Raw genomic sequence first — 17,681 nt, 5'->3', positions numbered from 1 at the left:
TAATTTGGCAACAACACAGTTGTGAATGGTTACTGATTAGGCCGTTAGCCTTGATATATCTATGTTAGACTATATTTTTGTCTTAAGGATGTTATATTCACAACCCAAAGTTATACCTGCTAAGCCTCAGACATCTAGACATCTGATCGTAAGTGATAAAGATCAGTGCAGATTAGATGCATCATGAGTGCCTTTTATATTTGTAATTAATAACTTCTGAAGTCTTGGTGTTGGCGCCGGAGCAACCAGACGACGCCCACACCAATTTTGGTGACCGTGCGCATATGCACGGAGTACCCCACTCCCCTGCTCAAGGGGCGCCATGCCGGCTGGAGGCCCCACTCCCTAGCTCATATTTGGGCAACGGGGATGGGGGCGTTCTGCCGCTGGTATGCCCCACCACGCACCGCAGTCTAATGCGTGCACATTTTGACCATCCCCCTAACTGGTCTAAATTCTACCCAGTAATGGATATTGTTTGTTCCTTTTTTCTTCTCACTCCTTTGACCTTTTCCTTTTCTCTCACCCCTCCCCATCCTCCCCATCCCTTTCTCAAATTTTTTGTACCCACCTCAGGTCCGGCTCCCCAGGATATAGTGAACGTGTGCTCCCCCTGTTGGTCTCCATGGCTAAGGTAAATCTTATCTCTTTTAATGTTCGAGGGCTATACGCCCCAGGGAAGAGGCACAACTTATACAGGGAGCTGGGCCGCCTGCGGGGAGACATTGTTTTCTTGCAGGAGACTCACCTCACTCACTCCACACGGGTAAAACTATCCTCACAGCAATACCCAACGTGGTACTATAGCCTATCGGATATACATAAAGCTAAAGGTGTGGCCATCGGATTCCGTAGGGGGACCCCATTCACACTAGAATTCATGATAAGTGATCCACTCGGACGTTTTCTGTTCATTAGAGGCAACCTGGGTAGTATGACTTGTACACTTGCTACTATATACGCACCTAACCGAGATCAAGCAGGCTTTATTGCCTCCAGTCTTAATAAACTCAGGGATTTCGCGCGTGGGTGTGTTCTCCTAGCTGGAGATTTTAACATCCCACTAGAACCTGCCATAGACACGTCTAGAGGCAAGACTAATATACCTCATAAACGTTTGCGATTTATTCGCAAACGAATACACGAATCCCAGCTGGTTGACATATGGAGAATTATGCACCCGCGCGCGAAAGACTATACCCATTTTTCGCAGGTTCACCACACCTACTCCAGAATAGATTTTTTCCTAATCGATCACCACCATCTTTCTCTCGCTACTAATACGCATATCGAATCATCTCCTCTGTCAGACCACGCCCCAATCACACTGACCATTAAAATTCCCTCTATACCACACAGATTTACTAATTGGAAACTTAACGAACATCTCTTAGAAGAGGAAATAGATAGAAATCAAATAGGTGAAAATCTATCCCTCTATTTTGCTGAAAATAAACTCCCCGAAAGCTCGTCAGGAATAATTTGGGAAGCACACAAGGCCCATATTAGAGGAAAACTCATTGAACTAGGGTCTAGAAAAAAGAAGGAACGGATATTTCAACAGTCCAAACTACTAGAGGAGATTAGGGACCTTGAACAATCTCATAAAGCGAACCAAGCGCAGGCGGTATTTTACAACTTAACCCTGAAAAGAGAAGAGTTAAAGTCTCTTTTTCATAGTGAACAAAAACAACAAGCCCGTATTGTGGCTCAACGTTTCTATGAATGGGGTAATAAACCCAGTAGACTATTGGCACGCTCACTTCAACAAAAGAAAACAGCCACCTTCATAACTAAAATTAAAAATACTACAGATGACCTGGTACACGACACACCATCAATAGCTAAAGAGTTTCGGGAATTCTACCAACACTTATACCGCGTCCAACACTCAGTAGCAGACCGTGATACTAAATCCAAACTTATAAAAGAATATCTGGCCCAAGCTAACCTTCCCAGACTATCACCCAAGGTACTAGACGCCCTGGATGGGGAGCTCACCATAGCGGAGTTGCGCACAGCATTAAAAGCCATGGCAAATGGTAAATCACCGGGCCCAGACGGTTTCACGGTAGCATACTACCGTACCTTCGCGGATATTCTACTTCCGCATTTAACCTCTTATGCTAACGCGGTTTCGGATGGTGAGATCCTCAGGCCTGAAACTACCCATGCGCACATTACTATTATCCCCAAACATGGCAAAGATCCTAGCATTTGCGGCAGTTATCGTCCCATTTCACTGTTGAACATCGACGTAAAAATCTATGCTAAAGCTATAGCGAACAGACTCCTTCCCTTGATACCGCAGTGGTTCTCCCCGGACCAGACTGGGTTCATCCCTGGAAGGGAAGCAAGGGATAATGCCCTTCGTACTATATCTTTAATAACACACACCAGGGGGTCGTCCCAGTCCACCCTCCTATTATCAACAGATGCTGAAAAAGCTTTTGACAGGGTGGATTGGGACTTCCTTATGGCTACACTGACCCATCTAGGTATTAAGGCTCCCTTGCTGACACAAATAAAGGCCCTGTATGGTTTCCCTACGGCCCAATTGAGAGTGAACGGCACCCTTAGTTCTCCTTTTACCCTGTATAATGGTACTCGTCAGGGCTGTCCCCTCTCACCTATTTTATTCGCCCTGTCACTTGAACCCTTTCTGTCCACTGTGAGACATAATCCATCCATACATGGGATTACAGTAGGCCCAACCGAACACAAATATGCCGCATACGCGGACGATATCTTATTTTATGTGCAGCAACCCCTGATATCGCTCCCTAACCTTCTGTCTGAACTTGAAAAATACGGTCGCATCTCCAACTTTAAAATTAATATGTCCAAATCAGAAATCCTAAACATATCCACTCCCTCACAGACCGCTTCCCAACTGAAAAGTTCCTTTCCCTTTAGCTGGCAGGCGCACAAGCTGAAATATCTGGGCATCTACTTAACCCCGAACCCTGACGCCCTCTTCCGCACAAACTTTTTGCCTCTATTAAACGAGATCAAAACTGACTTACAGAAATGGACTCAGATGGCACATTCTTGGTTGGGGAGGATAGGGGTCATCAAGATGAATATACTACCCAGGTTGCTATTTCTATTTCAAATGATCCCATTTGGAATACCAGTAGGTTTCTTTACAATACTAAAATCGCTAATTGGCAAATACATATGGAACAGAAGGCGTCCCAGGATTGCAAGGTCCATACTCTATAGATCTAAACGGGAAGGAGGCTTAGCCGTACCAGACTTTAAAAATTACTTCTTGGCAACTATACTGACCAGAATCTTAGATTGGAAATTCCACAAAAAAACCAAGCTTTGGGTTGATCTAGAAACAGAACTAAGCGGCTCCGATCTCTTCACACAACTATGGATACCACAGAAATTCAGAGTCTTATCATCCAAGACCTCTCCGCTTACTCATTCCACCCTTATGGTATGGGACTCTATCTGTAAAACAAACAACTGGCTATACAACTCACCCCTTATGTCACTAACCGGCCACAACTATTTCCCGCCGGGGAACCTCGGCCGCGGGGCCCACCCGTGGTCTTTGGGGACGCTGACCCACTTACACCAGGTCACTACCTCGAAGGGAGTTTTGCCCCTGAACACAATCTTACAAAGTTCGAAGGCGACACCTATGGAGCATTGGAGATACAGACAACTTGCGGCCTTTATTCAATCTCTTCCTAAACCCATTAGATCTATCAATGACCTTACACCTATTGAGTCAACTTTAGCCGTGTCACAACCGGTGGAAAAACCAATTTCTCACTTCTACCAAATAATGCAAACGGCAACCCCTGTGGGAGACCCAGCTTTCTTACACAACTGGGAAACGGATCTTCAAAAAAAGCTGTCCCCTACACAAAAATCTAATATTCTCATAATATCTCATATCACCTCCTCAGCTACTAAAACTGCCGAAATGAACTACAAGCTGCTAACCAGATGGCACTACACGCCAGCCCTTCTTCACAAATATTTTCCACATGTCTCTCCTTTGTGCTGGCGGGGATGTGGGGAACGTGCAACACATGCTCACATCTGGTGGTTTTGTCCACTGATACGTCCGTTTTGGTTGTCTATACTTCACTGGATTAAGGTGATTCAAGGAGATGAGGTCCCCAATGACCCGTTTGTGGTACTGTTACACTGTACAGGCAGGCCAGTAGGAGCATATAAGAAATCCATAACTCCCCACCTTCTTAATGCTGCCAAAGCATTGATTCCCAGACTATGGAAACAAAAAAACATACCCACGTTACGCCAATGGCTAACGGAAGTTGATCGCACATATTACATGGAAGACCTCACCCTCTCGCTCAGGAACAAATCTGATTATGTAACAAAAATATGGTCCTGCTGGTTTGCCTTCAAATACACAACAGTCTTTTCGGAAATTATGTCAAAGCCTGAGTAAAATGTTTTAGATGACGAATACTGTACACAGGAGTCCGGACCTGGGGAAACCCCACACCCCCCCTACTCCCTCACCTTTTCCCTCCACCTCCCCCCACTTCCACCACTCTTTCTTCTTCTACTTTCCCTGTTCGTTTTCTCAGGTATCTATTCATGGTTAAGTTCTTGATCTTTAATGGTACAGCACAGTGCTATGGCTGTGAGATAGCCGGGACATCAATGCCCGGGCTGTCCCATAGCAGGGAGGATGATCCTATCATTGAAAAATAGCGAAAAAACCCTGATTATCTTGGGCAATGATGTTGGATATGGAAAATTGTTTACCTATGTTAAGCAGGAATTGGCCCCTTTCTTGCCAGAGGGCATACGACATATTATGTACACGCATTCTTGTAATTCACACATCCCATATATCAATCATTTCCTTGTTATGTGATATATACCAATTGTTGTACCATTTTTCTTTTTCACTTGCCTGTAATTTTGCAATACTGTTATTTCCTTTTTTCTTAAATAAAAAAAAAAATAATTAAAAAAAAAAAAAAAAAAAAAAAAAATTCTCCCATTGGACCAATACGTTTACAATGCAGATGTGTCATACACACCCCCCTCTATAATATCTTACAATACGGTGAGATTTTACTGTGAAAATTTAAAGATACAGAGCCCCAAATATCAACCCATTGGTTATATAGTGACATTTTTGAAGTATTGCAAATTGGGTTAAAAAAAATTTCTCCCATTGGACCAATACGTTTACAATGTAGATGTGTCATACACACCCCCCTCTATGATATCTTACAATACGGTATGATTTTACTGTGGATATTTAAAGATACAGAGCCCCAAATACCAACCCATTGGCTACATAGTGACATTTTTCCAATACTTCTAAATGGGTTAAAAAAAAATTCTTCCATTGGACCAATACGTTTACAATGCAGATGTGTCATACACACCCCCCTCTATGATATCTTACAATACGGTATGATTTTACTGTGGAAATTTAAAGATACAGAGCCCCAAATACCAACCCATTGGCTACATAGTAACCATAGGCGTGCGCAGGGGGTGTGCCAGGTGTGCCTGGGCACACCCTAATCCCAATGTATGGTACCCATACAGCCTACTGCCTGGGTTACCTCACCCCGCAGTGCTGCTGGCTTCCCTACTCTCCTCCCGGGTGCTGTGGGGGATGTTTCAGGATGGAGACCAGGGAAGGGGCTGGTAAATATATAATTTACCAGCCTCTTCCTTTTTTTAAAGGAATACAGTAAACATACTCACTCACTGTGCCCATTCATAACAGAAGCATAGTAAACTGTTTACTATGCTTCAGTGTGTGACTGAACAGGAAGTCCCTCAGCATAGAGCACTTCTGATTCATTCACTGCCCTGTGCAGCTGAGGCTGCAGAGTAAGGCACGTGTGTTTGAGCTTTGGGGTGCACACCCTAATGCAATAGGCTGCGCACACCTATGATAGTAACATTTTTCCAATACTTTTAAATGGGTTAAAAAAAAATTCTTCCATTGGACCAATACGTTTACAATGCAGATGTGTCATACACACCCCCCTCTATGATATCTTACAATACGGTATGAATTTACTGTGGAAATTTAAAGATACAGCGCCCCAAATATCAACCCATTGGTTACATAGTGACATAATTGCAATATTTCAAATTGGGTTCAAAACCAATTCTCCCATTGGACCAATACGTTTACAATGCAGATGTGTCATACACACCCCCTTGTATGATATCTTACAATACAGATTGATTTTACTGTGGAAATTTAAAGATACAGAGCCCCAAATATTAACCCATTGGTTACATAGTGACATTTTTGCATAATTGCAAATTGGGTTAAAAAAAATGTCTCCCATTGGACCGATACGTTTACAATGTAGATGTGTCATACACACCCCCCTCTATGATATCTTACAATACGGTAAAATTTTACTGTGGAAATTTAAAGATACAGAGCCCCAAATATCAACCCATTGGCTACATAGTGACATTTTTCCAATACTTCTAAATGGGTTCAAAAATAATTCTCCCATTGGACCAATACGTTTACAATGCAGATGTGTCATACACACCCCCCTCTATGATATCTTACAATACGGTATGATTTTACTGTGGAAATTTAAAGATACAGAGCCCCAAATACCAACCCATTGGCTACATAGTGACATTTTTGCAATATTTCAAATTGGGTTCAAAACCAATTCTCCCATTGGACCAATACGTTTACAATGCAGATGTGTCATACACACCCCCCTCTATGATATCTTACAATACGGTAAAATTTTACTGTGGAAATTTAAAGATACAGAGCCCCAAATATCAACCCATTGGCTACATAGTGACATTTTTCCAATACTTCTAAATGGGTTCAAAAAAATTTCTCCCATTGGACCAATACGTTTACAATGCAGATGTGTCATACACACCCCCCTCTATGATATCTTACAATACGGTATGAATTTACTGTGGAAATTTAAAGATACAGAGCCCCAAATACCAACCCATTGGCTACATAGTGACATAATTGCAAATTGGGTTCAAAACCAATTCTCCCATTGGACCAATATGTTTACAATGCAGATGTGACATACACACCCCCCTCTATGATATCTTACAATACGGTTAAATTTTACTGTGGAAATTTAAAGATACAGAGCCCCAAATACCCACCCATTGGCTACATAGTGACATTTTTCCAATACTTCTAAATGGGTTAAAAAAAAAATTCTTCCATTGGACCAATACGTTTACAATGCAGATGTGTCATGCACACCCCTCTCTATGATATCTTACAATACGGTTAAATTTTACTGTGGAAATTTAAAGATACAGAGCCCCAAATACCAACCCATTGGCTACATAGTGACATTTTTCCAATACTTCAAATTGGGTTCAAAACCAATTCTCCCATTGGACCAATACGTTTACAATGCAGATATAAACACCCAAATATCTGTACATTGGCTAGTTACAATCAATATATGCCCTAAATATTAGCCCATTCATCGAAATTGATGTTTTCATAATTATATATATATATATATATATAAAGAGTCCAAAGGGTTGCTGCACTTAAAACTTTCGGTTGCTTTATTTCATGTAGTCACATGGAAAAATTATAAAGCAAGTACAATCTTTCCAGACGTAATCATGACATTAAATGCCTATATAATTCAGATATGGATGGATTATGTTTCGGGCTAGTATGCTTACGCCCTTCCTAAGATCCGTCAGAGCATATCTAACAGGTTTACTGCAATCAATCCTTTAAATACAAATTAGTGGTATACATCACATGTGGAAACAATATGGTTGATTGATTCAATTCATAGTATATTCATCACCTATGCAGATACGTGTTTTTTACACCATAGACACAAGATCTAACAATTAGCGGCCGATATCCTTATCTCATCATTCTTATTCCCGCTCAAGTTTTGTACGTTTGCGAAGCTGGACATTAGTATGAAATTTCTCCAATTTATCTTTGTTAGTTTTCTTAAATTCCATTAGTTCCTCCTAATTTGAACATTGTTGTAGTTGTTCTTCTAATTGGACAATCTCCTGCTGTACAAGAGTTCTTACTTGTTGCAAAAATTGTACAGTTAATGTCATGATATCAAAGGAACATTTATTTAGAATTTGTGCAAACTTGGTTTTGAAGTCCATATTTTGTGAAAATAAAGTTGGAATTAAATGAACTCTTAATCCTCTGGGGATCATTTGAATCTTATAGTATTCCGCTAGTGTTACCTCGTGTAAATCCATTGTAATAGCTCTCTGTGTAAGCTTCTCCATTTTCTTGATTAGTTGTATTGGGGATGACTGAGTCAGGAAATCTCTGGATCCCATAGTGTCTGTGAAGATCATTGAGGCCTCAGTTTCAGAGAAAGAGTATAAGCCACTCGTTGCCATCCTTGTGATGATTCCACACAAAATAGCTGGTGCTCGTTTTTAAGGGAAGAATATATTCAAATCGTAGAGGAGAGCCGCACCCAGCTTACGATTCACTGCCAGGAATCAGGTCTTCCCACCGACCTTATATATAGAAAAAGAGTCCAAAGGGTTGCTGCACTTAAAAACAGGAATTCTGGAATCCCCCCATGTCCTCATATAGGAAAGGTAGAACAATATGGGACCGACTAATTAATAAAATCGGACCAACCCACATCCACATTTATTAAACCAACTTTTTTAGGACAAAAAAACCTTGGATTGTATCCCTGTTTGTCATGCATACAATGCAACTCCATGATAAAAGGAAACGTTTTTGCACATCCACATAGGGGCTTCAATATCCCTATACGTGGGTATTACACTTGCCAATCATCATATGTCATATATGCCATTAAGTGCCCATGCGGTTTAGTGTATGTTGGAGAAACTACACAAAAAGTAAAAGACAGGATAGCAAGACACAAATATTCAATACTGGACAAACTAACACAACTACCATTAGCCAGACATTTTGTGGAATATGGACATAATACATCACAATTAAAGTATATGGTCCTAGAGGGAATAGAGAAAAATAGGAGGGGGGGTAACCGTGAAATAACCCTGAGAAAAAGAGAAGTTTATTGGATACATTTTCTAAATACTATTGCTCCATATGGTTTAAATGTTGATTTGGATCTTTATTTGTTTATTTAACAGTATTGTTTTATAAGTGATAATAAAAATGAAAAAAACATAGAAATGTGTTTCGAAATAGGGAGGTCTGTATATGGGTATGCTCATTCTATCTATGTATGTATTTTTCATAGGTTCATATAACACATTTGGAGAATGAGAATGATGAGATAAGGATATCGGCCGCTAATTGTTAGATCTTGTGTCTATGGTGTAAAAAACACGTATCTGCACAGGTGATGAATATACTATGAATTGAATCAATCAACCACATTGTTTCCACATGTGATGTATACCACTAATTTGTATTTAAAGGATTGATTGCAGTAAACCTGTTAGATATGCTCTGACGGATCTTAGGAAGGGCGCAAGCATACTAGCCCGAAACGTAATCCATCCATATCTGCATTATATAAGCATTTAATGTCATGATTGCGTCTGGAAAGATTGTACTTGCTTTGTAATTTTTCCATGTGACTACATGAAATAAAGCAACCGACAGTTTTTAAGTGCAGCAACCCTTTGGACTCTAATATTAGGGCATATATTGATTGTAACTAGCCAATGTACAGATATTTGGGTGTTTATATCTGCATTGTAAACGTATTGGTCCAATGGGAGAATTGGTTTTGAACCCAATTTAAAATATTGCAAAAATGTCAATATGTAGCCAATGGTTTGGTATTTGGGGCTCTGTATCTTTAAATTTCCACAGTAAAAATTAACCGTATTGTAAGATATCATAGAGAGGGGTGTGCATGACACATCTGCATTGTAAACGTATTGGTCCAATGGAAGAATTTTTTTTTAACCCATTTAGAAGTATTGGAAAAATGTCACTATGTAGCCAATGGGTTGATATTTGGGGCTCTGTATCTTTAAATTTCCACAGTAAAATTTTACCGTATTGTAAGATATCATAGAGGGGGGTGTGTATGACACATCTGCATTGTAAACGTATTGGTCCAATGGGAGAATTTTTTTTGAACCCATTTAGAAGTATTGGAAAAATGTCACTATATAGCCAATGGGTTGATATTTGGGGCTCTGTATCTTTAAATTTCAACAGTAAACTCATACCGTATTGTAAATGTTAGAGAGGGTGATGTAACATATAATATAAAGATTATACAGAGCTGTCACACATCCATTATGTTATATTTAGTTTTTGTGTGTTTAAAATCCAACCAAAAAATACTCGTCTGATAGCAAGACCACTGATTTGCAACTGTCTGATGGCTTGACTTCAGTCATGGGATGCCGGGAGTTGTAGTTTAGCCGGGTGGTTGGATTTTCTGCCGAGTTGAGTATTTTGTCAGGACAGGAGAGCTGTCCGGGCAGTCAGTCGGCGATGTGACGGAGAAGAGCGGAGCGTTGTCATGGCGACCAACAAGTCTGTTCTCAGCCTGGCCACCTTCTCCTTCGGCCTGGCCATCGGCTTCATCTTCTGCTACGTCCTCTTCAGTATCGTCCTCCAGGAGCGGGAGGAGGCGGCGCCCGTCATCCTTCACAACGACCCGCACGGCGGACACAACGATCACCAGCACGGCGAGCCCCTTCCCGGGAACATCATGGACTTCAACCGGGACAGCCAGCAGCACCATGGTAACCTGACACCACCCCTCCCCCCCTCCCTCCACCCCGGGGGGCCACTGACACCCCCCCCCCCCGACCTCAGGGGCCACTGACACCCCCCCCCGACCTCAGGGGCCACTGACACCCCCCCCCCGACCTCAGGGGCCACTGACATCCCCCCCCGACCTCAGGGGCCACTGACATCCCCCCCCCGACCTCAGGGGCCACTGACATCCCCCCCCCCGACCTCAGGGGCCACTGACATCCCCCCCCCCCGACCTCAGGGGCCACTGACATCCCCCCCCGACCTCAGGGGCCACTGACATTCCCCCCCCCTCTGACCTCAGGGACCACTGACATTTCCCCCCCCCCCTGACCTCAGGGGCCACTGACATTCCCCCCGACCTCAGGGGCCACTGACATTCCCCCCCCCGACCTCAGGGGCCACTGACATTCCCCCCCCCCAACCTCAGGGACCACTGACATTTCCCCCCCCCGACCTCAGGGACCACTGACATTTCTCCCCCCCCCCCGACCTCAGGGACCACTGACATTCCCCCCCCCGACCTCAGGGACCACTGACATTCCCCCCCCCCGACCTCAGGGACCACTGACATTCCCCCCCCCCCCGACCTCAGGGACCACTGACATTCCCCCCCCCTGACCTCAGGGACCACTGACATTTCCCCCCCCCCTGACCTCAGGGACCACTGACATTCCCCCCCCCCCGACCTCAGGGACCACTGACATTCCCCCCCCCCCGACCTCAGGGACCACTGACATTCCCCCCCCCCCTGACCTCAGGGACCACTGACATTTCCCCCCCCTGACCTCAGGGACCACTGACATTCCCCCCCCCGACCTCAGGGACCACTGACATTCCCCCCCCCTGACCTCAAGGACCACTGACATTCCCCCCCCCCCGACCTCAGGGACCACTGACATTTCCCCCCCCCGACCTCAGGGACCACTGACATTTCCCCCCCCCCTGACCTCAGGGACCACTGACATTTCCCCCCCCTGACCTCAGGGACCACTGACATTCCCCCCCCTGACCTCAGGGACCACTGACATTTCCCCCCCCTGACCTCAGGGACCACTGACATTTCCCCCCCCCTGACCTCAGGGGCCACTGACATCCCCCCCCGACCTCAGGGGCCACTGACATCCCCCCCCCTGACCTCAGGGGCCACTGACATCCCCCCCCGACCTCAGGGGCCACTGACATCCCCCCCCCCTGACCTCAGGGACCACTGACATTCCCCCCCCCTCTGACCTCAGGGACCACTGACATTCCCCCCCCCCTGACCTCAGGGACCACTGACATTTCCCCCCCCCTGACCTCAGGGACCACTGACATTTCCCCCCCCCTGACCTCAGGGACCACTGACATTTCCCCCCCCCTGACCTCAGGGACCACTGACATTCCCCCCCCCCCCTGACCTCAGGGACCACTGACATTTCCCCCCCCCCCTGACCTCAGGGACCACTGACATTTCCCCTCCCCATGACCTCAGGGACCACTGACATTTCCCCCCCCCGACCTCAGGGCCACTGACATCCCCCCCCCCGACCTCAGGGGCCACTGACATCCCCCCCCCCCCGACCTCAGGGGCCACTGACATCCCCCCCCCGACCTCAGGGGCCACTGACATCCCCCCCCCCCGACCTCAGGGACCACTGACATTTCCCCCCCCCCCCCTGACCTCAGGGGCCACTGACACCCCCCCCCCCATCTTCCTCTGACACGTTGCTGACCACCGATCTCCCTCCTGACATACATAGAATGTCACCTCTGAACGTTAATAAGTGACTAATGTCAGAGAGACAGAAATCCAGACAAGTGTCTGTACTCAGTACTGTCCTATCCCCTGTGACCGTCCCCTAGTATTCCTCTAGTACTCAGTACTGTCCTATCCCCTGTGACCGTCCCCTAGTATTCCTCTAGTACTCAGTACTGTCCTATCCCTGTGACCGTCCCCTAGTATTCCTCTAGTACTCGGTACTGTCCTATCCCCTGTGACCGTCCCCTAGTATTCCTCTAGTACTCGGTACTGTCCTATCCCCTGTGACCGTCCCCTAGTATTCCTCTAGTACTCAGTACTGTCCTATCCCCTGTGACCGTCCCCTAGTATTCCTCTAGTACTCAGTACTGTCCTATCCCCTGTGACCGTCCCCTAGTATTCCTCTAGTACTCGGTACTGTCCTATCCCCTGTGACCGTCCCCTAGTATTCCTCTAGTACTCAGTACTGTCCTATCCCCTGTGACCGTCCCCTAGTATTCCTCTAGTACTCGGTACTGTCCTATCCCCTGTGACCGTCCCCTAGTATTCCTCTAGTACTCGGTACTGTCCTATCCCCTGTGACCGTCCCCTAGTATTCCTCTAGTACTCGGTACTGTCCTATCCCCTGTGACCGTCCCCTAGTATTCCTCTAGTACTCAGTACTGTCCTATCCCCTGTGACCGTCCCCTAGTATTCCTCTAGTACTCAGTACTGTCCTATCCCTGTGACCGTCCCCTAGTATTCCTCGTGTCCCCTCATTACTATACGCAGCATATCCTCCTTTATAGCCACTAATGTCCCCCTCATAACACATAGTTATCCCTAATAATGTCATACGGGGAGGACGGCCGGTCCCTGATATCCTACAGCAGGGATCTGCAATTAGTGGACCTCCAGCTGTTGCAAAACTAGTCCCATCATGCCTCTGCCTCTGGGTGTCATGCTTGTGGCTGTCAGAGTCTTGCTATGCCTGATGGGACTTGTAGTTCTGCAACAGCTGGAGGTCTACTAATTGCATATGCCTGTCCTACGGGGAGGGCGGCCGGCCCCTGATGGCCTACGGGGAGGACAACTAGGGATTGATCTACTAAAACTAGATGGTGTAAAATCTGGTGCAGCTCTGCACGGTAGCCAATCAGCTTCTAACTTCAGCTTATTCAATTAATCTTTGACAATAAGCCCCCATTCACATCGGCCCACGTTGACCTATCAAATCACATGCCAAATTGCAGCCTATTGCCGGCAATGGCACTGTCCCAATCGGTGCGCCGCCGACTTTGCGGCATCGCACTGATTTCCAAAAGTAGTTCCTGCACTACTTTTGGAGACTTCGGGGGGCGATTTCAATAGATATTTGTACAGGACCTCCCACAAATGCGAGTTTGAAATCATGCAAGTTCAAACCTGCGTTCAGTGTGAATGAGGGCGAAAACCTGGAAGCTGATTGGCTACCATGTACAGGCGCACCAGATTTCACACTCCTCTCTAGTTTTAGTAAATCGAACCCCAATGACACGAATATCTCACAAGAAGGATGGCTTGTCACTATTACCTGTCAGGTCACTAGATCTGGGGACTGATATTGTCATTGACTTTTATCCCCCATACAACTTCCTCTATCCCAGAACATGGTGACACATCATTTATATTTCTGCTCCTGTGTCACCTAAAGATAAGAGCGAGTGATCAGGTTACAGTCAGCAGAAAACACGCTGTATTCCCCCCCCCCCCCCTCCTATGGTGACATAAGCAGGTCATACAGAAAAGCTCTCCTCACATTATACATGTATACTGTCTATAGCCATTTTTATTTTGTATATAGTAGTAGAACCCCTGTCAGGTTTTTATTGTGGTCTGTATATCTACTGGGAAGATTTAGCCTCTTTATTTGTTCTATTTTGCTTTTATTGGGACACCTAATCACTTCAGCCCCCTCAATGACCAGGCCATTTTTTGTGATACGGCACTGCGTCGTTTTAACTAATAATTGCGCGATCGTGCTTCGCTGTACCCAACTAAATTGCCGGGGTTTTTTTTGCTATAATAACTACCCCCCCCCCCCCCCCCAAAAAAAAAAAAATATAAAAAAAACAAATTTCTTCATCAGTTTAGGCCGATATGTATTCTACATATTTTTGGTAAAAAAAAAAAAAAATTGCAGTAAGCGAATATTGATTGGTTTGCGCAAAAGTTATAGCATCTACAAAATATGGGATCTATTTATGGCATTTTTTTTTTTTTTTATTGCGACCGTGTCATTGCGGCGGACAGATTGGACACTTTGTTTCTACAAAAAAAAAAAGGGGGGGGGGGTCCAATCCGTCCGCCGCAATGACACGTCCCAATGGAAAAAAAAAAAAAAAATGTACAATTCTACAGTGATCAGTGCTAAAAGTAGCCGACGATTACTGTGTCAATGTCATTGGAAGGGAAGGGGTTAACACTAGGGGGGCAATCAAGGGGTTAAATGTGTGTCCTAGGGAGTGATTCTAACTGTGTGGGGGATGTGACTGCCTGGAGGAGGAGACAGATCGCTGTTCATACTTGGTATGACATGGAGATCTGTCTCCCCTCTCCCCCCGACGGAACCGGAGATCTGTCTCCCCTCTCCCCCCGACGGAACCGGAGATCTGTCTCCCCTCTCCCCCCCCGACGGAACCGGAGATCTGTCTCCCCTCTCCCCCCCCGACGGAACCGGAGATCTGTCTCCCCTCCTCCCCCCGACGGAACCGGAGATCTGTCTCCCCTCTCCCCCCCCGACGGAACCGGAGATCTGTCTCCCCTCTCCCCCCGACGGAACCGGAGATCTGTCTCCCCTCTCCCCCCCCCCGACGGAACCGGAGATCTGTCTCCCCTCTCCCCCCCCCCGACGGAACCGGAGATCTGTCTCTCGGGAGCGATCGTGGGCACATGCTTCGGTTCCATCGTCACACGCGCACCCTATTGGTCTTAAAGCGGCTGACGTACAGCCACGGCGATTTGTCCGGGAGAGCCAACCTGCTGCAGTATAACTGTGGCGGCTGGTCTGCAAGTGGCTAATCGGGTGACCGTTAAGGTAATCTCCCATTACATTGGAGAGAGAGTTTTTTTTTTTTTTTGCTTCGTGGCTGAGGCAGGAATTCTACCCTCTGTTGCTTGAAATGCACAGAATTGAATTGATTCTCATGCTCTTGAAGCAACCCTGCAACCACGTGCAATGCATGCAGTTGCGGCGCGCTAGTGCGGGGTTCAAGGGAGCAGGCATCGTGTGGGGGGGGGGTGTGATGCCCCTCCACCACCTGTCAATCGCTGGCTGACGTTTTAGGTGTGAACTCGATGTCTGTCTGACAGCTTTTCATTTCAACACATCATAACCAGGAAGTGCCGTTTATTGGCTTTTCCTCTATTCACGTTGACGAGGCACGAGTAGAGGAGAGACGATCAGCATCACTGGGGGGGGGGGGGGTGTCTGCGCTGATAATCGGTGTATTGATTATCAGTGCAGAGCCATTAAGGATGCCAATCAGTAGTGCCTCCTCATCGGTGCCATCTATCAGTGTCCATTATCCATCAGTGCTGCTTATCAGTGTCCATTAGTGCTGCATATTGGTGCCTCCTCCTCATCAGTGCTGCATATTGGTGCCTCCTCATCATCAGTGCTGCATATTAGTGCCTCCTCATCATCAGTGCTGCATGTTGGTGCCTCCTCATCATCAGTGCTGCATGTTAGTGCCTCCTCATCATCAGTGCTGCATGTTAGTGCCTCCTCATTATCAGTGTCCATTAGTGCCGCCTCATTAGTGCCTCATCATCAATGCTCGTCTGTGAAGGAGAGAACGTACAAAATTTTATAACAGAAACTAAGAGGCTTTTTGTTTTTTTGTTTTTTTTAGTTTAGCAAAAAATAACCCAGTGGTGATCAAATACCACCAAAAGAAAGCTCTATTTGTGGGGGACAAAAATGTTGTTAGTGTACAGCGTTGCATGACCGCGCAATTGTCGTTCAAAATGCGACAGAGCTGAAAATTGGCCTGGGCAGGAAGGGGGGTGAAAGTTGCCCCAGTATTGAAGTGGTTAAAGTTAAAAGCCTGCCTAGGAGCAAACTCCACAAGATGTCCGGTGGTGTTGTGGGTGATGAGATTTCCTGTGCCCCTCTCTGGTTTAGTTTCACTTGAGGACTACTTTACCTATTACATAAAGCTAATCCAGTCGGGTACTTTGGCCAGGCGGGTTCCGGAGCTTTGTCAGCATGTTGGGATCCAGTCACATTTTATACACGTTGATTGTTGGCACCGAGGTTGATGACGTATTATTAGCACACGTACTGCCAGGAGAGTGTGAATCACTTTGTAATTGCATTATCACTCTTGTAGTATCCATGCGGGGATTACGGCTGAGCTTCCGTGTTAGAAAGTTGAGGTTTTAGATAAGTAACTTGGCTTTCGTTTTTGTGTGTGTGATAAAAGGGCTGAAACAACACGTGAAATATCTGTGCTGATGGTGGTTATTTGTTGTATGTGTGTCACCGGCACAAAACCACTGCTCTTTCAAACGTATGTGTCAGGGTTGCTGCATTCAAAAAAGACCCTTCATTAAGATGGGCTAGAAATACTGGTTGGTGTGTGTGAATGCGCTACTCCCATATTAACCACCACTTACAATGTTCTTTTTCTATTAATCCAAATAATCACTTATAAATAAAATTAAATCATGTGCATTAACTTAAATCAAACAAAAATATGACCATATTTTATCCAATACATGAAAAAAGTCCTTCAAACGTGCTGCAAAATCCTTTAACAATTGCTGTGACTGGCGTGCTCCTATGTTCCTTCAGTAATCATATGTGACTGAGTGAAACACCTCCACCATTCAGATTGGCCACTCACCAGATGCTTAATTAAAGATGCGCCTTTGGTTCATTCAAGGGACAACCACTCCACCTAAGTAACCCTCCTCACCGGCTAAACTTGGACTCTAGTATTCCTCATAGGAAAGCATAGGGACAAAAAAACGATCATAGCGCAATATGCTTGAACTATTTATTTAAAATTCAAAGAAAGAGTATCCACTCACATTTAAAAGTGCCCTCGAGCCGGCACGAAGCTTATCCAGCAGTTATGGACGGGTGTTGGGCTGTTTGCATGGTCCGCTTGGTAGTGTTGTGCGGCCTCCACGCTTGGCTTGCGCTCCAAGCCTCGTTCACGTCCGGTCACCTGATGCAAAAAAACTCCCAGCAGCCTC

At 45.6% G+C, this 17,681-nt stretch overlaps 1 protein-coding gene across 1 annotated transcript in view; it reads left to right on the top strand.

Moving 5' to 3' along the window:
- Positions 1 to 10,356: 10,356 nt before the first annotated feature.
- The window catches only part of C1GALT1 (core 1 synthase, glycoprotein-N-acetylgalactosamine 3-beta-galactosyltransferase 1), a gene marked incomplete in the record, with an annotated part of 122,016 nt that continues 114,691 nt past the window's right edge, over positions 10,357 to 17,681 (top strand). The window contains 1 exon segment of the mRNA XM_073629554.1: positions 10,357 to 10,704. Within this exon segment, the coding sequence (XP_073485655.1) occupies positions 10,479 to 10,704 (226 nt within the window).

Source organism: Aquarana catesbeiana, linkage group LG05 (genome assembly GCF_042186555.1).
Source record: "Aquarana catesbeiana isolate 2022-GZ linkage group LG05, ASM4218655v1, whole genome shotgun sequence".
Classification (NCBI taxonomy): domain Eukaryota; kingdom Metazoa; phylum Chordata; class Amphibia; order Anura; family Ranidae; genus Aquarana; species Aquarana catesbeiana.
Note: the sequence above shows the minus strand (reverse complement) of the source record. Positions and strands in the feature narration are given on the sequence as shown.